At 25.9% G+C, this 22,744-nt stretch overlaps 5 protein-coding genes across 10 annotated transcripts; 2 read left to right on the top strand and 3 right to left on the bottom strand.

Moving 5' to 3' along the window:
* Positions 1-308: 308 nt before the first annotated feature.
* LOC122521532 (protein PF14_0175-like) lies at positions 309-7,347 on the bottom strand. 2 transcript variants are annotated; one of them, XM_043642387.1, is made up of 14 exons: positions 7,189-7,347; positions 6,878-6,948; positions 6,632-6,770; positions 6,381-6,558; positions 6,170-6,283; positions 5,847-6,083; positions 2,706-5,759; positions 2,507-2,624; positions 2,209-2,407; positions 1,918-2,101; positions 1,655-1,816; positions 1,417-1,584; positions 1,248-1,340; positions 309-1,141 (listed from the first exon to the last, which is right to left on the bottom strand). In XM_043642387.1, the coding sequence occupies exons 1-14, from the start codon at positions 7,231-7,233 to the stop codon at positions 891-893; spliced, it is 5,013 nt and encodes a 1,670-aa protein (XP_043498322.1). In that variant the 5' UTR covers positions 7,234-7,347; the 3' UTR covers positions 309-890. The 2 variants fall into 2 exon arrangements, with proteins under 2 accessions (XP_043498322.1, XP_043498323.1); XM_043642388.1 differs by lacking the exons at positions 309-1,141; positions 1,248-1,340; positions 1,417-1,584; positions 1,655-1,816 and having other exon boundaries at positions 1,945-2,054.
* A 343-nt stretch (positions 7,348-7,690) lies between these two features.
* LOC122521043 (SH3 domain-binding protein 5 homolog) lies at positions 7,691-11,517 on the bottom strand. Of its 2 annotated transcripts, XM_043641430.1 has the most exons (8): positions 11,338-11,517; positions 11,212-11,265; positions 10,753-10,815; positions 10,512-10,649; positions 10,241-10,402; positions 9,867-10,164; positions 9,623-9,786; positions 7,691-9,518 (listed from the first exon to the last, which is right to left on the bottom strand). In XM_043641430.1, the coding sequence occupies exons 2-8, from the start codon at positions 11,257-11,259 to the stop codon at positions 8,571-8,573; spliced, it is 1,821 nt and encodes a 606-aa protein (XP_043497365.1). In that variant the 5' UTR covers positions 11,260-11,265; positions 11,338-11,517; the 3' UTR covers positions 7,691-8,570. The 2 variants fall into 2 exon arrangements, with proteins under 2 accessions (XP_043497365.1, XP_043497364.1); XM_043641429.1 differs by having other exon boundaries at positions 11,212-11,517.
* Positions 11,518-11,552: 35 nt separating this feature from the next.
* On the top strand, positions 11,553-13,494 carry LOC122521044 (cAMP-dependent protein kinase catalytic subunit). 3 transcript variants are annotated; one of them, XM_043641433.1, is made up of 6 exons: positions 11,553-11,698; positions 11,821-11,958; positions 12,138-12,173; positions 12,320-12,498; positions 12,611-12,759; positions 13,174-13,494. In XM_043641433.1, the coding sequence occupies exons 2-6, from the start codon at positions 11,848-11,850 to the stop codon at positions 13,350-13,352; spliced, it is 654 nt and encodes a 217-aa protein (XP_043497368.1). In that variant the 5' UTR covers positions 11,553-11,698; positions 11,821-11,847; the 3' UTR covers positions 13,353-13,494. The 3 variants fall into 3 exon arrangements, with proteins under 3 accessions (XP_043497368.1, XP_043497367.1, XP_043497366.1); XM_043641432.1 differs by having other exon boundaries at positions 12,138-12,185; XM_043641431.1 differs by having other exon boundaries at positions 12,138-12,197.
* A 1,872-nt stretch (positions 13,495-15,366) lies between these two features.
* Positions 15,367-16,707, top strand: LOC122521101. Its single transcript, XM_043641542.1, has 5 exons — positions 15,367-15,546; positions 15,622-15,769; positions 15,839-15,968; positions 16,050-16,393; positions 16,473-16,707. Exons 1-5 carry the CDS (start codon positions 15,528-15,530, stop codon positions 16,684-16,686), a joined length of 855 nt encoding a protein of 284 aa, XP_043497477.1. The 5' UTR covers positions 15,367-15,527; the 3' UTR covers positions 16,687-16,707.
* A 1,124-nt stretch (positions 16,708-17,831) lies between these two features.
* On the bottom strand, positions 17,832-22,562 carry LOC122521028 (merlin). Of its 2 annotated transcripts, XM_043641409.1 has the most exons (9): positions 21,691-22,561; positions 21,457-21,586; positions 21,169-21,374; positions 20,732-20,959; positions 20,432-20,641; positions 20,223-20,329; positions 19,175-19,304; positions 18,770-19,105; positions 17,832-18,685 (listed from the first exon to the last, which is right to left on the bottom strand). In XM_043641409.1, the coding sequence occupies exons 1-9, from the start codon at positions 21,787-21,789 to the stop codon at positions 18,308-18,310; spliced, it is 1,824 nt and encodes a 607-aa protein (XP_043497344.1). In that variant the 5' UTR covers positions 21,790-22,561; the 3' UTR covers positions 17,832-18,307. The 2 variants fall into 2 exon arrangements, with proteins under 2 accessions (XP_043497344.1, XP_043497343.1); XM_043641408.1 differs by having other exon boundaries at positions 20,223-20,641; positions 21,691-22,562.
* Between the last annotated feature and the right edge of the window lie 182 nt (positions 22,563-22,744).

Raw genomic sequence — 22,744 nt, 5'->3', positions numbered from 1 at the left:
AAATATATCCCATGGAATAGTTCAATAATATTTAACTTGTGAGTTATAATTATAAATTCCGCACTATGCATTTATCTATCACTGTAAACAATAATAACAAAAATAGATAAGCTAGCTATCTCTTTGTTCTTCTGTTGTTTCCCAAATTCAACAAGTTTTCATTTCCTCCATTTATATATATATGCTATTATTAATATTATTTTTATTAAATCAAACCGAATATGGATAAATATCATATTAACTAAGCGTTACAAGATGGTATAATATATGTATTACAATTTATGTATATTAAATTAAACAATTCCATATCTGTTACTATCACACGTTATATATTTACACTTTATCTTTATACAAAGCGCACTGCATGGGTGATCTATTATTTCTAATACAAATTATTTAATTAACAAATATTAACTGAGATATATGTAAAAATTATGAATCAAAACTATCGAACACAAAAGTTAGGAATATTAATTTTTCACTATTTTTTACAGAAGAATATTTTAAAATATTTAATATACATATACCACATAAAAAGCAAAAGAAAAAGGGAGACTAAGTAAATTAACAAAATTTTAATTTGTCTATTATATCTCCTTGTCAGTATTAATTCTAAATCGTAATCTATTAATACTTGGTATGTGCACATTAATATCAAAATCTTTTAAAAAAAGAAAGAAAAACAAAGGAAATGAGAAGTTAGATTTTAGATATTAATGCCTAGTCTTCTATAAACATTTTTTATCGCGTTCAATTATCATATAGTAAAAAATTATTTAAAACGACTATTTGTACGAATTTTTTGTCTAATTAGAGAAGCTCCTAAAAATATTCTATTACGTTTAATTATGTTATTTATTCTTATTGTATACATTATGACGAGGTATGTATTACTTACTTATGATCTTTACATTATGATCTTTAGATTCTATTTGGGTTAATTTTCTTTCAACAGATTTTAAATATTTTTTCCAAAAAGCTCTTGTTCTTAACCTGAAGAGTGCAGAATATTGATCTATAGTTGTAGCTCTTAAAGATTCATTTGGGATCCATTTCATTACACTATTTATAACTTTCATCAAGTCGTGTCTAGATAAACTTAGTAATGCTGATACTATGCCTTCCTGTTGATCATGGGGGCCTAATTTTAAAAATAATAGGAAAAGAAATATTACAGCATTTGTGTTTAATATTTATAACATCGGATCAAATGTTATAATTAAAATATATCAATGTTTTTATATTACCTTCTCCCGAATCAAGTAAATCTGTAAGTTGTTCGACAGTATTTTTTACAATTCCATCCTTATCTTCTAAAGGGAAAGTACGCATAAGGTTGCCTATACGAAAACTAATGTTATTATAATTTCTTATTGGTATAGATATGATTTTTATATCTTTTCAATAAAAACTTACCGAGTAAAGCAAATACCTCCTGCACATACACATACTTTCTACCGACTATATTTGGTAACAAAGTGCTCCTTATAATATTATTATGAGTCCATAATACACCTTCCTTTTTTGCAAGCAATATTACAGCTGTTCTCAAACTTTCAGTATTTTCCTTAGATTGACTTCCTACTAATAAAATATATATTTATTAAAACATTTTATATATTTTTATATACCGTACATAGATATTATATCTTACTTTCAAAAGATCTTAATAATTCTTCTACTAGATTTTTAGTTAAGTAACTTCCTTTTTTATAATTAAAATACATTGATAAGAAATTTTTTAAACTTTGTAACTGAGGTAAATGATTAGCCTGTAGAGACATAATACAATGCGCTATACACTTTGGTAACATATCTGAAATGTAACAATTTATACTTATGATTATTAATTTACTCTTAATTATGTTTTATTACGTGTATACTATAATATAAATATACATATGTACATGTACCAACCAGTATTTTCTGTAAACTGTGGAAATACTTCTGGCCAACATGTCAATACTGTGTAAATAATTGGAACTGCAGAGAATCCGAGACAATATAAAGCATCACAACACAACATTCTAAGTTTTCCTCGATCCTTTTGTATCCTTGTTAGAGCAATGTATAATCGTATGAGATTTTCGATTTGATAAAACTAAATAATTAAATACAAGTATTTTCATGATATTAATGATCTTATAAAACTAAAAAGAAAAGAAAAAATAAGGAATATTAACGTAATTAAAATTCACAATCACATACCGTAGGAGTGCAATTCAATCTAAAAATTTTAAATTCGATTCCTGCTTGAACGCATTTTATCACCGTAGGTACTTTAATTTCAAGATCAACTAATAACGCTACAATTTTTTGTTGAACCGCTGTCATTATAGGTGCTGGCGGTGTATAAGTTTTATCTAAATTATCATTTCTTTTTATAAGCATAAAATTCACTATACCTCTGTAATAAAAAAATATACAAATATTATACAATCATAATTTTCATTCCATTTAATTGATATATTCTCCAAGAGAAATTTTATAATATATATCTACGTACTTGGCTATAATACGAGCACTACATGTAGAAGACAATTTTTCAACGACATCTTTATGTACAGACATAGCCCAGTCAACATTGTTTACAATTTTGTTTAATTGCTTATGAACAAACTTATCTGAAAAAAAAAACAAATCTATCTTTGAAAAATATTTTAAAGATTATTATAATATACTGACAATAGAGTATAACAATATACCTATTTTTTTATACAATGATTCTTGCTTCTTCATTTCTTGTCTGGACTTTTTTAATCCTTCGTGATGTAAATTTTGTTGTAAATAATTTTCTAGTAATACAATGGGATTAACTAAAGAATTTAAATTATTATCATCAGCATGTTTATTATTCACTCTGCTATTCACGGAAGCAACTTTGAAATCATTGATTATCGTATTATGCGATTGAATATTTAAATTATTATTAGGCTTTGTTGTGTTTATTGAATTTATAGACATTTTAGCATGTACTTTTATATTTTTATAATTACCACTAGTCGATAAATCTTTGTCTATTTTATTCAATTCCATTACTTTGCTTTGCTTTTGAACGTCTGTATTTATTATCCTTTTTAACTCAAGATTATGTTTGGAATCAATTAAGGCACCTAATCCTCTTACAGGTAATCTTAGTGAATTATTTGCTACATTTTGCAATTTATTCTCCGAAGAAGATTGACAGGTATCATTAGAAATCTGATAATCTTTTAAAGGACTAAGTAATTCAAACATCGGATAATTTATACTTGTATCTTTCATTAATTCATTGATTTTTTCTTCAGTTGTTATAATGCTATTATGTTGTTCTTCAGCGTTAATAATTAAATTATTCTCTTCGTCTGGAGGTATTTCAATGACCTTTTTTGTTTTCATATCAATGTTATTGGATTCTAAATTAAATTCTTCTGTTTCTTGTATACTTTTGTTAAGTATCTCTGCAGTTGCTTCTTCTTCAACGAACATAGAAGTTTCGAGTCTTGTCGCTTGTGATTCAATGTTACATTCAGAATGGATTGAAGTATCGATTTCGTTCAGATTTAATATTTGTGGTTTTATCAGTACATTTTGAATCGGTTCATTAATTTCATTATTCCAAAACTTTTCACGCGTATTTCTAGAAATATATTCCTCATTTAGAAGATCAGTTGTTTTAAACTTAGAACAGTCTAAATTGATACTTTTTAACATTTTATTCTCTTCATTGGAAATAAGTTGTTGACATGATTCAATGTTTTCTCTCTTGACTTTTTCATTAATATTAATAAGTGCATCCTTATCTTGCATTAACTTTGAGTCTTTTAATGAAGTCATTGTAGTAGTAAAACATTCACCTTTTGTACTCTCATTTATATCAGTAGATATAGCAATCGAACTAGCAGCAGGCATTTGCTCATTTTCCATTAATGTCTCTGATTTATCTGTTAACTTTATTTGCGTTTCATTGTTAAAAGTGTTGTCCGACAAATCTTCAATTAAGTCTTTATCTATTGCTTTTAATTCGCTAATACTTTTCACCAAACTTTTTTTTATTTTATTATTTGTATTACATACAGGTTTAGGTACACACTTTTTCTTATCACTACTTTTATCTTCTTTAGTTATTGGTTCATTTGAATCGAACAACTTTAAATTTCCAATTTTAATTAGACGACGAGACCGCAAATTATTTATATTGCCCAACAATCTAGTACGACTTTTATTTGTAGCAAATACGCACTTAAATTTGGGAATTTTCTTTATATTCAATCTAAGCTGCTTTTTTGGATATTTCCTGTTATTATTTTGCTTTTCGATATATTCAGTTTTTGTTTTGTTTAAAGATGTACAATCTAATATATTTGCTTGTGCCTCTTCAACAGACTCATCGTCCATTTCTTGAATTACATTTGAATTTTCATTACTTAATGTCGATACTTCCTGATTACTCGTTTCCGCTTCATGTATTATACGTTGTTTTTTTTTAAGCACAACATCTGAATTAACTATCTGAACATTCGATTTGCTATTTATTTTTTTTTCAGTATTATTTTCTCTTGTATTTTCAATGATATTCATTGCATTGCTTTCAATATTGTGAATACTTTGATTATTTTTCTCCGGAGTTAGCATATCTTTAATTAAATTCGATTGATTTAATTTATTCTCAAATATCTGTAATTTTCGTTTCCGGTTCTTAACAGTGGTATTAATTGCAGTACTATTAGAAGTAGAATCTGAAGTATTTACATGAATTGGAACTTTATCGATTGGATTTGATATATCTTCTATCGTGTTTTCAGTATTATCAGATTCATTGGTAGAAGGAATATTTATTTGCTTCTTAGTGTCAGATACACTTGACTTTTTACTCATAGAAATATCTGCACTTAATACGGAAGCTATACTGCTAGTAGGGTCTAAATCATTAATAGTATCCTTACCGGTAACAGTAATAGTCTTATGTTGAAGAAAAGTGTTACTTTTAAGATTTATTGGTTCTAAAATAAATCGAGTATCACGTACTGGTAGTATTTCAGTAATTATCGTGGAACTTAAACATTGTTTACCATTTAAACTATTTGATTTCGATATATTATCATTTGCAATTTCAATTATATTATTGCAACATATATCTTTCTCAACATTTGTATTGCTTGAATCATTATCTAACACTAAATCATTGTTAATAAGACTAGGTGATTTACTTATATGATTATTTGATGTAGAATTATCAGTTCTTATAATTTGTTTGTAACAAGGTACAATTGAATCCACTTTCCAAGCATCATTAGATGCGGACACAATCTTTTGTACTCGTTTCCGGTTTATCTTTTTTAAAATAAGTTTGCGAGCTTTAGATTCATGTTTTCCCTTTCGAATTTTTTTACTGCTACGTGTGGTTTCCTTCACATTATTTACTTTGTTTAAAATCAAATTAAGCAATGAATTATAGTTTAACATGTCATTATGAAAATAATTCCTGTATGGTGATGGTTGGAAATAATTATAATCTGGTGGCTCCTTCTTATGAGATTGCTTCTTTATCTTTTTTTCTAATCTTTTCATCTGATTTCTTAATTCATCCATACAATGCGTTAAAGTTTCAGTAGTTGTCTGTTGTACTGAGTTGACAGAAAGTTCTTCTTTTATAACATGAGGATTTTGATCTTCCTTTAATGCGGATGATATTTTGGATAATTCAAATGTACTATTATTGGATTTACTTTTATCTTTTGATGGATTTTGAAAATTAAGTCTTTCATCATTCCTCTGATCTATTAAAAAAAGAATCATATATACTTTGTTTTAAATATCAATATACTTCTAGTTATCAGTAAAAAGAAAAACAGTAAAAAATAAACCTTCTTGAACCTCCCTATATGGAGGAATTGGCTTAATCATCTCTTTTTTTGTAATCATTGTCTTACAAATTGCTTTAACAGGATCAGAAAATAAGTTATCACAATTATCACAAAACAAAGGATAAAAATTACTTTTCTTGGTTTCAAAAGACAAATTTGTTATTACGCTTTTGTCAGCCCGAGTAATTGTACTGTCATTTATCGTATTCACAGCAACATTTACTTTTGATATTAAATCTGTAAAATACAATGAGATCTAAATTCTTAAATGTACTTAATCACTTCACTTATGTAACATCAATAAATATTATTGAAATACTAACTTTGAAAATTACAATTTGTGCCTTTTTCTATCCCTTGCGGTTTATTTATTTTCTTTTTTGAAGAATTACTATTCTTAGCAATCTTTAATAGATTGTCCATTTGTTTGATTTTGTCTGGTAATATAATTTAAACATGATATAAAAGAATTTGATATAAATATTTATATTCTAATCGTATGTGTATATTATTATGCATATATTTATCAGGTACCTTTTAATACAGATTTTTCCACTTCCCATCTTATTTTTTCATCCGCATGTTTAATTTCTACTTCCTTCAATTTAGATGATAATTGATGCAAATGTTGTTGATTCCCAGCTAGTTGAATTTCCTGTGTTTCTGTCGTACTCGACAAAGATGTAATTTGTTTCTCATATTCTGTATTTTGCTAATAAAATTAATTAATAATATTTAATTATTATAAAACTATATAAATATTCTCTCAAATAAATTTTACTTACAAGTTCTAATTTAATAACTTTTCCCAATACTCCATTGTAATTAGTTCTCAATGTTTTGTTTTCTGTATGTGCCAAGTTTAACTCTACATTTATGCGATCGCATTCTTTCACTTTATCATTGTACTGTCTAATCAATTCGCTAACAAATAATTATCACAAATAATTATATATGATTATACACACAACAAGAATATTTATATATATAATAAATTATAAAAATATAAGTATAATATAAAAATTACTTACTGCGTTCTACAAATTTTTCGTTTTAGTAGCAAATAATTCTTTTTTAATTTACCTAATTCGTCATTGTCGTCCTATAATAAAAATATTTAAGATACATTATATTAAAAAAAAAAAAAATTTATGATCATAAAATTTAAGAATTAAACTTAATTCGAATAATTTTTATTTATTTATATATATAAAAAATTACATACTATATTAATTAAATTTTAAAAATAACTAACAATGAATCGTAAGAAACATAACCTCGAAAAAATTATTATCTTTGAATTAAACGATATTGAAATAAACGTGGTATATTAGATACTTACAGTAGCTTTGGAATCATTATTTGAATTCACAGTTAACGTATCCATTCTAATTAAAATGACAAGTTAAAATAAAATAATTAATTATTAATACTTCTCATAAAAAACAAAGCACGTTTTTTCGGCATTACCGGCATTCTCCTACGATAACAAATGAATATTTCGGTATTATCGATAGATGGATTAATATATATCGATATACGATATATCGATATCAATTTTTTAACTTCGATATATTGCGAGAATTCAAAACTTGTTTAACTGTGCACACTAGAGATAATTCGAGCGAGTAGTGTTTTTTTACATAAAAAAAAAAATTAATGTTTTTTAGCCAGTTTTTTTCAAAAAATCTGTGCGTTAAGGGGTTAAAATAAACACTTTTCTTACTTTCCGTGACAAATATAGATTATTATAAAAAGAATTATTAAACATATATAAAATTTACGAATAACATAAAAAAAATATTCGGAATTTATTACAAATAAAAATAAGAAAACAAATAATATATAAGAAATATCAAACTGTTTAATAAAATTCGGTAATATCTACAAATGACAAATTGTATAATTCATACATAATAATATATATATATATCTATACAGAGTGCTTCAAAATATAAGTTCAGGTGTTTCAGTACATTAAAATAAGAAAAAAAAATCATACAATCATATGCCTAGTATGACCTTGTTCCCGCATTATAACTTTTTTTTTATTTTAGCGTATAGAAACCACCACTAAAGTTATACCTACATATGTGAAACACTCTGTATATCAATACAAATAAATATATAACGACGTGAGCCTTAAGCTCGGAATTTACAGTAAATAAAAAGAAAGCATCGAAAATTTAGGGAAATCCAATAAAAAAAAATAATTAGGAAACACTCATATTTCTTACTTCCATATCATACCTACGAGCCTACAAATATAAAGAATTCTTATAATTATAACTAATTTTATCTATACATGTATAATATGTATATAATATTAAATTATATATTTATTAAGCAGCTCACGCATTAAACCCTGTTACTGAATTATACTTAACATTCTTTCTCTTTTCGGGTCTATATATTTCTTTATTAACGAATAGATTTATCTTCGAATGTTAAATTCCATTCATTTATTTTTATAATGTTATAATTATATATGTTATTGGATATTATAGATTAATTTTTTTATTTTTTTATTATTATTGTTTCTTTTTCTTCCTATATGAATTTCTTCAAAGTTCATCACAATGTCAAAGTATCACTTGAAATTATTTTTGTTAATATATTTTTGTGTTTGTTTGTTTGTTTGTTTGTTAGATTAATTATCATATATATTTCTAGCTAAATATATAGAGACCAAAGTTAGAATTATTAACTTACACTTTCTTCTGTTTATTTAGAATTTAAATCGTTCATGCTACTACTTTTTTCTTTTCGCGTTGGAAATGACGTTGTTGAAATACCAACTAATGATAATAGTGGCAGTTCCTTTATACTAGCTGATTTTTTTCTTAATCTTTCGAAAGAAGTTTTACATTGAATTCTATGTAACTCGTTGTTTGATAATCGTTTAGTTTTCGATGAAAATAAATTAACCGATTTTATTGGTGAAGAATTGGCACTATAACAAGTAGATGTTGATAAATTGTTTAAACTAGGACTCGTAACATTTGTCATTACCTTGTCAATAAGATTAGATTCTATACAATCATATAATTTTGGCATACTGTAATTATGTTTAATGTCTTTTAAATTGTTTATGGCTTTCGTTTGAGATTTTGAATTATTCAAATCAATTTCTGAGATTCTTTTTGATAAATACGTAGTAGACGTGTTTGAATTTACTACTTTCTCTGAACTTTTTACTGTTTCGATAGGATAATTTTTTTTGGTATTAGATTCCTTATATAAAGATTTAGTAATATCATTGATATATTTTGATCTTACTTGAACTGAATTGAAAATATTATGACATAATGATTGCAAACTTGTTGAACTTGATACAGATGGTACATCGATGAATTTTTTACTTATTTCTATATTTGTAGATTGTTTCTCTAATGAATTCACTGTACGTTCAGAAGACTCTTCGCTTTTTAAATTATCTGTAAAATCAATCATATTGTTCTTATCCCTTAAATGCATATCACATATATTTTTATCAAAGACGTCTCTTAACTTTCTCTCATCATTCTCTGAATCTTTAATATTAAATGGAGAACAATTTAATTTTTCCATACTAGCTTGTAACTCTAATTCCCATTGATTGGATGTAGCTTCGCTACCATCTACAGATCTTCGACCAAGATGCCCGATACACGATGCAATCTTAACATCATCCTGAAATTAAAAGAATTAAATATATAAAAATATATATATATTACATATTATAAAACTGAATGAAATTTTATTAAAAAAAAAAAAAATAAAGTTCTTATGCTGACATTATCTCGTTGATGGTGAGTATTTTTCCGATATTCATTGTCTATAGTAGACGTTATATTTTTATGATTTATATTTTCAAAATCCATTCTGTATGTCATATTATCTCCTGAACTAATCAATTCTGCACCTACACCTGGTTCTCTCGGCCCATTAGCAAGGATATCTATAAAAAGAAGTAACAAGATATATGTTTGCAAGCAACATATATTACAAACATAGGCAGACTTTTTGTATCAATGATACCATTATCTTTTCTTTGTTGATGTATTTGATTACTAATGTCTTCTAAAATACGAAGACTCGATGCATAATTATGTTTTGCATCTTTTATTGCTTTCTGCAAATACTCCACTCTTTCTTTTTGCGTTGTTAACATTTGATCACATTGAGCTTTCACCTCAAAGTATGGCCTAGATTTAATGATATAACGACGATATTTCTCTTCCAACTGAAATAACTTTTGCTCCGCATCTTGAAATATCATTGCTTTCCTATGATGTTCCCTACCGCATTCTGCTTTTTGATTTTCCGCATCCATAACCTACACATTATTATTTATTTATTATAATCTTATTGTACAGGTTGAAATACTGAGATAAACAACAAAAACTATTTACTTTAATAGTAGCATGATTCAACATGTCCTGCCAAGCTTGATCAAACTTCCATTCATGTTGATGCGATGTAAACCTTGTTTCGGCCAAGGCCACAGTTTCTTTAGCAGCTGCATGTATTTCGCTAGCTCTTTGAAATAATTGAGCTTGTTTTTGGCATTCCACCTAAGTAGATGTAATCAAAAAAAATGTAAAATAAATATTAAAAATTTTCCTCTCTCTCTCTCTCTCTTTTTTATAAATATTATATCTATACTTATATATCAAGACTAACTTGTGCTAAATGAGCTATTTCCAAAGCTTCATAATAACATCTTGCTTTTTCAATACATGTTATTCCTAATTTGTCTGCTACTTCTTTCAATCGCCTTGTCGATTCAGAAAGCAATTGTCTAAATGCGGTATGTGCTTCCTACATACACATATATATATATATATATATAAATATTAACAATTATAACGGATAAGAAAAAAGAAAAATAATCAAAATGAGATATCTTATCTCATTAACTCACATCTAATTCAGTCTCAAGTTTATTAATATCATCTGTAGCATTGTTTAAATTCTCCAACTCGATCTAAAAATGAAATAATTATATCATCTTAAATCATAAAATCATTATTGTCAATAAAATTATTAAATGAAAATTACATAATAATGTAAAATAATATTACATTAAAATTCATAGAAAGAGAGATTATGTTATTAGTCATATATAAAAATAAAAATTCATAATAAAACATAATAGCATAGATAACTAGGCCATTGTACCAGGTAACAAAGTAGTACGGGCGTTACTTACAAATGTCAAACGTACATAACCTTATTTTCATATAGATCAAATATCTATGCGCGATAATAAAATAAATAAAATATGATAATACATGAATAAATAAATATAAAAACAAATGAAAAATATATATAATAATGATAATAATAATGTTATAATAAAAATTAATATATTATGAGTCACCTGTATACGGGGATCTAAAGATCCTTCGGCGTCCTCCGCGACGTCCATAGTTCGCTTTTTGCAACATTTAATAAATGTCAACTTTAAAATCACATTGTTTTATTCATAATATTCATTAATACATACGCATATTATAATAATCTCAGGAAACTTTAAACATTGTCAATGTAATATTGTAGTATACATATTTAGGTTCCCATGTAATGCGTAATTAGAAACTTATTCACATTTCGAAGCGGCAGACATGTATATACTACTCATTGTAGTCAAGACAGGTTATCCAACAGTTAGTAGTAAGTAGTAAGTACTATCAGCCACAACCAATACTAGCGCTATCATGATATAAGTCCACGTCAGATCTGCATGGCTGTTTGTAAAACTTAACCTGAAACAGTGAACAGTAGTGATCTGTTAAGAAAGAGAAAGTCACATATATAAATACATATTCATTTAAATATCTTCTCTTTCCTTTCTAAATATAATTAAGGTATTTTTTATTTTTTTCTATAATAATCAGAATAATAAATTTTTCATTATAAACAAAAGAAATTGTTAGTATTTATTGTTTGATTGACAATACCAGGTTTCTTATTTACCGGTTTGTTACAGTGATTATTTTCAAAGCAGTGTTTCAAAATGTATTGGACTCTGTGGTTACTTATGGGATTTTTTGGAGTAGATAATACATTTGGACAAGGTCAAAGAATTGCACCAGGTGTACCTCCTCAACATTATCAAGTTCAGCAGGTATACATTTATTCTTATTATCCTTAAGAAACATATGGTATACTTGGAATAAGAGATTCAATGTTTCCCCGTCTTTTAAAATTGTATTTATTATAAAAGAAAATCATTTCTTATGTTTCAGTTAAAAAAATATTTTTTATTTTAATAAAATTTATTTCTTTTTTTCTTTTTCTATATAGCCCAATCAGCAAATGCACCAACAAGTACCACAACAAGTACCACAACAAGTACCACAACAAGTAAATCAGTAATTTAATATATAATGAAAATATATGATTAATAATATATAACAGCTCTGAATTTAATCTTTTATTTAATTTAATTATTGTATTGATATAACACCATACATATACACACGCAGCAAGTTCCAGTACAACATGTGCCAGTTCATCAAGCACCACCTGTACAACATGTGCCAGCTCATCAAGTACCTGTACAACAACAGGTACCTGTTCAAGCCCCTGTACAGCAACAAACGTACAATCACAATCATCAACCTCAACAAATACTTAATGCTGCCAATATAGCTCAAGAAAAAGCGTGAGTAATAGTAATTTTATAAATAAATTGAACATCAACATTTACAAAATATTAAGTTGAATTTCTTAATAACTTGCTATTTAACTTGTATTCAAAAATAATATTCTTTTAGTCATATCGCAGAACATATGGAAGTTCCAATCGATACAAGTAAAATGACGGAACAGGAATTGCAGTTTCATTATTTTAAAATGCATGATTCAGATAACAATAACAAATTAGATGGATGCGAATTAATAAAATCTCTCATTCATTGGCATGGTAAATATAAAAATTATATTTTTACATGAATTAGAGATACTATATAAGCAATATGTTGTATTAATAAATAAATAATTTTTTGATACCGGGTGAGTCATTTAAAACAGGCCATCTGAATAACTCGATTGTTAATGGTGATATAAAGAAATGTTTCAGCCGAAACTTACTTGATTTCGAGGCTGACGTAATATATGAAAGTCAATTCATTATTTTTATCATTGTCCCATTTTTATTTTTACTTAAAAGATAAAAAATAAAAACGTACCGTATAATAATACGTTACACTTACACAATATGGAACTATATCATTCTCGAATCCAAGTAAGTTTCGTCTGATATATTTTTATCTATCATCAATAGCAATCGAGTTATTTAGGTAGCCTATTTTAAATGCTTTACCCGGTATATATATAGAACAAAGTAATAAGGAACCTGGAACACCGAATGGCGGAGACAAATTATTTAAGGATAATGAATTGATCAATTTAATCGATCCAATTCTTGCTGTAGATGACATGAATAGGGATGGATATATAGATTATCCAGAATTTATCCAAGCACAGCATAATGCTGCTGCTAACGGTCGACAGTAATAAAAATAATTTCTTGTTATGGAATTACAGAAAAAACACATTCAAATTATTTCTTATTAAAAATGATACATTTTATATCAGTTTCATTAATTTTATATATGTTGAGATTTAATTAAATGCTTTTGCATTTCATATAAACATACTCTTATAGTTTTACATCTTGTTTATGGTTATAAGACATTTTTTTTCTATAGCTTATTATATAGTCAATATTACATATATAACTAAAAATCTACAAATGAACAGAGATGATTAAAAACATTGAGTATACAATAAGTTACACATACACAGACAAATCTATATTTTGATATGTATTAAAAAAAATTAAATTAAAAAAAAAAATATACATATATATATATATACATATATATTATATTGTGTATATGGAGTGTGAAAAAGAAAATATACAATTAATCTTTATTGCTATACCATATAAAGTAATTATCAGTCATAAATATCAAGGTAAAAAGTAACTTTTATAAGGTGTATTGAAAATAATTTCTTTACATTCAGTCTATCATATTATGTATTCGAAAATATGCAACCAGTTGATTAGATTAAAACAACGAAAAGGTGTGCATATAAGAATATAAATTAACGTATATATATATTACACAGAGTTGTAAGTATAGTTGCTAACAAATTTTTCAGGCTGCTAATATTCATTTTAAGAGATTTATTTGCTTATTTAGCTGGTAATTTTTTTCATCACTCTGTATATATAGCATAATAATAATAATAATAATAATAATAATAATAATAATAATAATAATAATAATAATGATGCTATTACTTAAATTATAGAAAACTGAAATTAATATCCGTAATAAATATTCACATGTTAACTATAAACATTGGTCTGTATATAACTGTGATATATATAAAAAAGATTATTATCAAATATACATACAGTAAATAACTTTTTGATATTAGTTACTTGAACACTTAGAATATTAATTTTTTATACAAATGAGATAATATTAATTGTATATTAGAATTAATCTCATATTCTCATATTATTAATAATAGCAGTAAATAATAATAATAATAAAAAGAAAACAAAATCTGTATCTACAGTTGTATTCGTTGCTAAGATACATATATACAGTGAGTCACAGAACTATTTATACTCGCTTCCACTGTTAATTTTAAATAATTGATATTTGCTTATACTTAATGTAGTTTTAAAATTCTTATGCCTAGAATTCAATAAAGGATTATTAAACTTTCAAATTGATATAAGCTTTATTGCAAAAAAATATTTTAATGCTAGATAAATATAATTGTACATAAATGATAACAAAATTGGTCTCACAAAACTATTCGTATCTACACAAGATATAATAGTAATATAATTAATTTTTTAATAAATGGTACTTAGTTAGCCCTTCTTCGCATTTTTTAATATTTGTGAAATGATGGGACATATTTTGGTGAGATTAATTTTGTTATCATTTATGTAAAAGTAAACTTCTTCTTACAATAAAATGTTCTTTTGTAATAAAATTGATATCTACTTAAAAGTTTCATAATACTAAAATATATTTCTATCTATAAAAATTTTGAAACATTGCATTATAAGTAAATATTAATTGTTTAAAATTGACGGTGGAGGTACGAATATTTCTGTGATTCGCTATATATTTATGTATAAAAACTATCTATCAAAAATAATTGTATTAAAGTAGTTTCTATGTAATATGAAAACAAATATATTAAAACAATTGCATAATATTATAAATACAATTTTACTTTGGATTTTTTTCTATTTTTATGCGTCATAAATGTGGCAAATGTTTTTTATTGTGAAAAAGAAACAAGATATTTTTCTAACGATATTACAAAATAATTAAAAATATTGCTTTGTGTGAAGATGTATGAAACAATGAACGATAGAAATAATCTTATGACTTCTTATGTAAAATGGTCTAAAAGGTGCATATATTGTGATGTATAAGTGCGTTTATTTGTATCAGATATATTTTTGCTTTTTCCTTTAATTTATTATCACATATTATTATCATTATTTATCCATTGAATTTTTACTTCTCGTTGAGTTATTGAATTAAGTTATTGACTTGTGAAGTATAGAAGACAAAATGAGAACAAATCCATACACATAGGCTCGCCATATTCCATCAACGCGTTTTGCAGATTCGACAAAATTTGTACAATATGAGACGTGGCGAAGAAGGTAAATTACACTTAAGTATAAGAATTTTTTATATATATATATTTATACTACTATATCAATATAATACATTAACAGAAACTGAAGAAATAAAAGCGGTAAAAACAACATGCTCAAAATGTAATAATGATAACGATAAAGAAAGCACTTATAATTTTTCACACATACAAGATTTATGTCCTGCCGATAGAAAGCGAATATCATTATTAATAAAACATTTGGCAAAGTAAGCTATAATTATTCTTATTTACTATACACTATATTATATATATATAATATATTTATATATACATAGATGCACCCGTGAAATGCACGAAGTAAAATCTGATTTAGCTGTGAGTGAATCGGAGAAAAAAGCTTTACTAGAAGAATATCAAATATTTCTTAATCGTCATAACTGTGAAAAAAAACAATTAGAATTTGAGGTAAACTTTATATATTTTATATATTTTATTTTCTTTCTTACTTGTTATATTCTTATTTATAAATTTCCTTTACATTTTTAGCTCTCCGAAGCAAAAACAAAAGGAACAAGTTTAAGAATTCAAATTATACAAGCGCTTGAATTGTTAACGTGTCAATTGCTGGCACAAGAAAAACAATTTATGAGTTTAGTTGAAAATGTAAGAGATCTTTTATGTGAGAAAATAATTATTCATGAGATTCTTAGTCAAAAAGAAATAGAGAAAAGTAATCTTATAGCGAAAATTCAAAGATTGAAAGAATCTCTTAAATTAGAGAAATTAATGCATTCCAAAGATTTAGCACAAAATTTTCTTAAAAATAAAATGGTCGATAAAGCATCTCAAACAACCGATGATCTTCATTTGTATACAAAATATGACATTAGGTATTAATGCTATATTTAATACAATGTAATTTTTCTATGCGAAAATAATTAATAATGATTCAATATAAATGATTTTTAGAAGATATAATATCAAACCGAATCTTAAACGTTCTCAAGATATAAAAACTAAGAGTAAAAGCGATTTGGATGAACCTACTAGCGATGGAACACTGATGCGTGATTTATTTTTTAGAGTACCAAATGTTGAAGATAATGAAAGTTTATATTTGATACCAACATTATCAAAAGAATTTAATCAGATTAAGCCTTCTACTTCTTTTATATTCAATTAAGTATATATAAAAAAAAAAAGACAAAAATAATAATACATTTGCCATAAAACATATGGTTTATATAAAAAAGGATGTCTAAAAAATGTATGAATACATAAGTAAAAATAAATCGTTTAATACTTAATACATTGAATACTGATATTAATTTAAATCTTTTTATAATTATACTAATAACGTTTACATTCTATAATGAAAGCATAACTGGAATAAACTAGCTGCTACTAATTTAGAAATACTATGAATGAATTGGTCAGAGAGAAAGAAAGAGCGAAAATATTTTAAAAATTATTTTAAAAATTTCATATAGTATTTAAATTATTTTAAACTAGATTTAAAAAAATAATAATAATAAACTATAGCAGTATTTGTTATTAAATCCACACATTTACATTCATTTCCATACAAACGTTCCATACGCTCTATACATATAATGTATGTAGTAATTATTGTTGAGTCATTTCCAATATAACAAATTCTCATTTCTCTTACTTAACGTATTTTGCAGTCTATGGCCATTAAAACACATTTAATGATATCTATAAATACATTATTATATAATATGCACATATAATAATAAAATATATAAGCACACATGATATAGATTTTAATAATTATTTCTTTTTTTATCGTATATATATTTTTAAGGCATTATTATAAGGCACTTTTCTTTAAATATTAAAGAAATACAAAATAAAAAAATAATGATATAAGCTAATTATTTTAGTATATAATAATTATTGGAATACTTTTCAAAAATTTATATCTTATAGTATCATTCTGTGAAAACTCTATTGCTTCGAAGCACTGCTATACACAGAGATCTATTTTATATGACAATGTATTTTTATATAAACAAATAAGAAGAGTTCTTATTTACACAAATTAAAAATTTTCCAATGAATCTATATATACTTTAATTTACATTGTGTGTAATATTTTGAATTTATGTATTGTAATAATATGAAAAATCCATAAATAAAAGGATATTATCTTATATACTATTATATTATTTATTATTATAATTATTATTATATAATATATAGTATATAATATATATATATATATTATATAGCAGAAAATACAGTTGATTCAAATTTTCTAAGGAATTATTACCGAAGATTTTTATTATACTTAATTTAAAAGAAAAATTAAATATTTAAAAACTAAGATGTAAACGCATTTATCGTATATATAATATATATTCATTGATATCCCTGTATTTTAATACCTACAGGTATTTACTTGATTCAAAGGCATATAAATCAGAGAAAGTACATATTATTGTTCTATTGTCTTTCAAGATAAAAGTTTTAAAACTTTAAAATTATTATTAAGAGGTCATCATTAATAAATTCATAAAAATATAATCCGATAATTGGCATATGTTTACACAAATTTCAGTAGCTTAATGATCATTCTTTGTAACAAATTACTATTAGCGTTTGATAAAAAAAAATATAATAGAATACATATACATAGCCATTTCTCATTGCTTTTTTTAGCTATAGAAGTATGTAGATATAAGAACAAAAATGAATGTTTTATTAATAACATTCAAAATCGTTAATTCCTATATTTTGTATAACATAGATCCTTTATACTCTCTTAAAAAAAAATTATATTATAATTCTTCAAAGAAAGCAACTCTAGCTTTAGTAGAACCTGATTTAACTTTTTTCAATGTACTATATTTATTTTCTCCAAGTCTCATCTGTTCCTCATGTAACTGATCTAATTCGCACTGTTTCTCACCAACTTTCATGACTTCTATTTCAGATCGCAATTCTCTTAATTGTTCTTGTAAATGTTTACTCTTCTCCCAATAGTCAACTCGTTCTTTCTCTATCTCTAATGATAGTTGATCTACATCACCATCAGCAATAAGATCATATGAGGTTAAATCGGATGGTAAAGGTTCAGTATCTAATTGCAAATTTTGAAGATCCGCTTGTAAATCTGATGTAAATACTTGTGTCGAAGGGAATAGATTTGGAACAGGCTATTTATAACAAAAATAAATGTTACTATTTTGTACATAATAAAAATTAAACAAAAATATTTATCTAAATTTGACTTTACTTACTGTTATAGCAGCAGTATAAGCATTTCTACTGAGGAATTCTAAAAGCTTTTCTTTAGCTTCTTTTTCAGCAATGCGTGCTCTTAACAATTCATCTTTCAATTTTTCTGCCTCTGCAGCTCTTCTCTCTGATTCTTGTACCAGTCTTTCGGTCAATAATTCTGCTTCCCTAGTCTTCCGTTCTAAATGTACCTTTTCTTCTTCAGCTTTCATATTGTTCAACCGAATTCGTGTTATTTCTTGTTCAGCTTCTGATGCTTTTTGACTAAGAAGCATTGCTTCCTCTTCTGCAACTCGACTCTTCTCAGCTAAAAGATCTGCTGTCTCTTCGGATCTTCTCTATACGTGAAGATTTGAAAATATATTCTATTATATATGCTACAAACTGTATATTATAAAAATTCTTACAAGAGCTTCATTCGCTAAACGAATTTCTTCTTGATATTGTAAAAGACGTTGTTCCATAGCAGCCTTTTCTCTCTCAGCAGCTTCCCTTAATTGCTTTTCTCTTGCCAACTTATTTCTTTCGACCTGTCTCCTAGTAAGATTAGTAATCAATTAAATACTAACGAATTTGAATTATTATTCTCATCAAGGCTCCTAAGAACTCGTAAAATTTTTCATTTAGTTTCTTATAAACTTGCTTCGAGACTTGTTGATTTTTAAATTCGCCTTTTTTTTTACATATTTTATAATTTATAAATTATTACTGATACAAAGTCAATTCATTAAGTAACAAATAATAGTATGCAAACCACATTTACCAATAATTCCATTATGGTAGTACTGAAAATATGTATGTCTTAAATTTTATTTATATAATGTATATGAGTGCTCAGGAGTCTCAATGAATTATGTATAATTCTTTTATGAAGAGCTATTACCTGAAACATTCAGTAAATCATAGCATGTAGTATCGATGAATATACATATTTACTGTGTGTATTGTGATAAATATATTACTTATCTACAATTAAAGAGTATTTTAATTAAATCTGTTCTTTTTACTGATGTAAATAAAAATGACTTGCATAATTTAGAATCAGCATTTAAAAATTATGTTTTTTAAATTCATTTTGTATATTTTTAAATATATATAATAAAATAATATGTATATAAGTCATCTAATTTTCTTAATACCCCCGAACCATTTTTAGAGAAGTATATTCTAACATACGAAGATACTTTCGTTGTTTTAAGGTCTTCTAATCCAAAGCACATCCAAGTAGATGGATAAAACCTGTCTCAAACTTTTTGATAAAAATTAGTAAAATATAAATAAATTAATTTTTTCAAATATAAAAATAGTATCATACCTGAGCGATGTAAAACAATTGTAAGTATTAAAAAAAATAAAAAATCATCAATTTAATTTTAATTTGTATTAGCTTTCTTTAAATCTATTGAACTAAATGACTAAACTAATAAATTAAAAAAAAAAAATAAATATGTTTACCGTGACTTCTCTTCTTTGGCTTGAGCCTTCATCTGCTGTACCTCCATGGAGTCAGGCTTGCGTCTTCGCATAAATAGATCATGGTTGCCAATACACAGGTCCAGGATCTTAACAAATAATATGTGAGCACCTTCGTCACTATTATGTTCCTCCAACCCTAAAGCTATCAAACCCTTCACCCAACTGGCAACATCTGACTGTTTTTTTACCAGTTTATTCATGCGAACTTTCTGCGAGAAGAACACGAAGTTTGGCGATGTCTTTTCCACTGGTTTAATGACAAACTTCTTATCATCGAAGCTAATATGTCGAATTTCAGACCACGTAAATGTAGTTTTAGGAGCGAGCTTGTTTTCTTTTTCATAGATATTCAGTCCCAATGCTGTTACACCAAGCCACAGATTTGTTTCTTTTTTGTTCTAAAATTGAAATACAAAGACGTATTCTTAAAATTTTATAAATCAAGTAGCATTATTTAGAAATGATAAAATTTGATTAATCTTACTCACACTAATAGGAAAATAATTCACACCATACATATCCAGATCTTGAGCGATTTTAAGATATTCCATTTCAGCCTCGTCTCTAGACATTCCACGATGATCAGCATACCAAATTTTAATTCTATCTTCCCACATTTCAGCAGTCATTTGATATTGATCTATGACTCTTTGTGGAAGCAGATCTTCACTGGCCAGCATTCCTGGGCGGTATGAAACTTCATCATAGTCCCCATACTAACAACCGTGCAGTAATAATTACAATCAAAACCAATCAATATCTACATATACTTTTACGCCTATGTATAGATTAAACTTATCTGTGCCAAAAATCATCATGTAAGATAAAAATCAATGTAAAGATAAGTTCAATTATCCATGCAAAAATAAACAATTTTAACCCATACGCGAAGAAAAGAAAACTTACGTAATATCTTTAAAAATACCTTTGCCTGTACAGCATACGAAGCAAGTAAAACAGAAGCTTCTGGAGGACAATAAATGTCCATCGACAAAATAGCTTGTTTCACTTGAAGGAAGAATAAATGTTGTGTAACTTCTTGTACTAATTCTTCAGACACATCTTCGGGATAAAATTTAGCCAAAAACATAAAAGGAGTAGTGGGTTGTTGTGAAATGCCTTGATCTTGAACTACAATTTAAATAACATATTTTTTATAATAAATACTACGATATACTAATAACAAATGCAATTTAATCCCAATGAAGTTCACCTTTTTTATCTAATTTCAACCAAGATATAAATCCTTTAGAATCTTCATACTGAAGACCAAAATACCATGTTTCCCTGAGTCCAATAGTACGGCACACTAAGTCAAACAAATCCCTTCCTGTAGATCTCCACTGTAAAGATAAATTTAAAAATATTTTATAGAAAGAAACATTAGAAAACAAAAAAAAATATTTTAAAAAAAATATTAATAAAAAATTAATCATAAATCACTAACTTCCAAATTAAATTCCAATTCTGCATCCAAGGTAGAAACTTTCACTGGAAAGGATTTCCCCGATTTTTTCCTCCGAAATTGTGGCATTTTACTTTTCATTGTATTCACTAAGCATTAGAGAAATTGATATAACCAATTTCTAGACATTTTAAAATTGTAACAGACATTCTATGTTATAATATGATATTGTTGAAATATGTAGTATATTCATGTGTTATTATTGCAGAGAAGTAGTAGGATTAAAATAGACATCACAAAATATAAGTAATCTCTGATGAGTTAACCTTATTTACACATGTTTTAATATTAATGCGGTATAAAGAGGGGATCAATTCACACGAAAAAAAATACATTAAATATAATATATCTTATTTTTACTACGATGTTAATAACTAAGAGATGTCATATAATCTGTCACAATAAAAGTGTTTCAAATATTTGAAAACAAATCTCGTATCATTTTCACTACTGAATTAAAGATATCTTCTTTTATTTGCATCCAATAACGAAACGGATATCTTTCATTGACCAATAGCAGCACTGAATTAGCGAATGAATTTCTTCACTATATGCTTACGAAAAGAACACGATCGTAACATCGTTAAAGATAAATAATCTCCATAAAAAATATCTAATTATAGTTGTGATATTTTTTTATTGTAAATATAGATTCAAACTATAAACAATTTCTCCCACAACTCCAACTAATCACACTACAAAGATATGAAAATTTATCCACACTGTTCAGAATGCCATCTGGTGAAATTAAATATTTGTAAACAATATGTATACTATAAACATATTAGAATTACAGTAAATTCACAATGTAGTTACTGTCTCGAGAATGAGTAACTTCTCCAAGTGAATCTCAAGGGACGCCATTAATAATTTTAAAGCCAATGGCGACAAAATATTTGTACTTATTAATCATCAAATAATTTTTAAGTCAGTGAGAACTGAAGCCCGCGAAATTTTAAAATTGTTAAAAAAGCGTCGAAGAAGTCTATTCAACTTTTTAACTTTCTTATAAAATATTTTTATTTCATATAAAAAT

This window comes from Polistes fuscatus, unplaced genomic scaffold (assembly GCF_010416935.1).
Source record: "Polistes fuscatus isolate 324 unplaced genomic scaffold, CU_Pfus_HIC Scaffold4, whole genome shotgun sequence".
NCBI lineage: Eukaryota > Metazoa > Arthropoda > Insecta > Hymenoptera > Vespidae > Polistes > Polistes fuscatus.
Note: the sequence above shows the minus strand (reverse complement) of the source record. Positions and strands in the feature narration are given on the sequence as shown.

Coding starts and splice junctions, on each gene's coding strand:
- LOC122521532 (XM_043642387.1), bottom strand. CDS start 7,233: ATGGATACGTTAACTGTGAATTCAAATAATGATTCCAAAGCTACT. Junction 6,771..6,877: donor CGAAAAATTTGTAGAACGCA/GTAAGTAATTTT, acceptor ATTATTTGTTAG/CGAATTGATTAGACAGTACA. Junction 2,102..2,208: donor GATTGAATTGCACTCCTACG/GTATGTGATTGT, acceptor TTAATTATTTAG/TTTTATCAAATCGAAAATCT.
- LOC122521043 (XM_043641429.1), bottom strand. CDS start 11,259: ATGGACGTCGCGGAGGACGCCGAAGGATCTTTAGATCCCCGTATACAG. Junction 10,816..11,211: donor CTTTAGATCCCCGTATACAG/GTGACTCATAAT, acceptor TTTCATTTTTAG/ATCGAGTTGGAGAATTTAAA. Junction 9,519..9,622: donor CTCACCATCAACGAGATAAT/GTCAGCATAAGA, acceptor TTTTAATTTCAG/GATGATGTTAAGATTGCATC.
- LOC122521044 (XM_043641431.1), top strand. CDS start 11,848: ATGTATTGGACTCTGTGGTTACTTATGGGATTTTTTGGAGTAGATAAT. Junction 12,499..12,610: donor AATATAGCTCAAGAAAAAGC/GTGAGTAATAGT, acceptor ATATTCTTTTAG/TCATATCGCAGAACATATGG. Junction 12,760..13,173: donor ATCTCTCATTCATTGGCATG/GTAAATATAAAA, acceptor GTATATATATAG/AACAAAGTAATAAGGAACCT.
- LOC122521101 (XM_043641542.1), top strand. Junction 15,770..15,838: donor TTAATAAAACATTTGGCAAA/GTAAGCTATAAT, acceptor ATATATACATAG/ATGCACCCGTGAAATGCACG. Junction 15,969..16,049: donor AAAAACAATTAGAATTTGAG/GTAAACTTTATA, acceptor TTACATTTTTAG/CTCTCCGAAGCAAAAACAAA.
- LOC122521028 (XM_043641408.1), bottom strand. CDS start 21,789: ATGAAAAGTAAAATGCCACAATTTCGGAGGAAAAAATCGGGGAAATCC. Junction 20,642..20,731: donor TGAATTATTTTCCTATTAGT/GTGAGTAAGATT, acceptor TTTCAATTTTAG/AACAAAAAAGAAACAAATCT. Junction 18,686..18,769: donor CTTATACTGCTGCTATAACA/GTAAGTAAAGTC, acceptor TGTTATAAATAG/CCTGTTCCAAATCTATTCCC.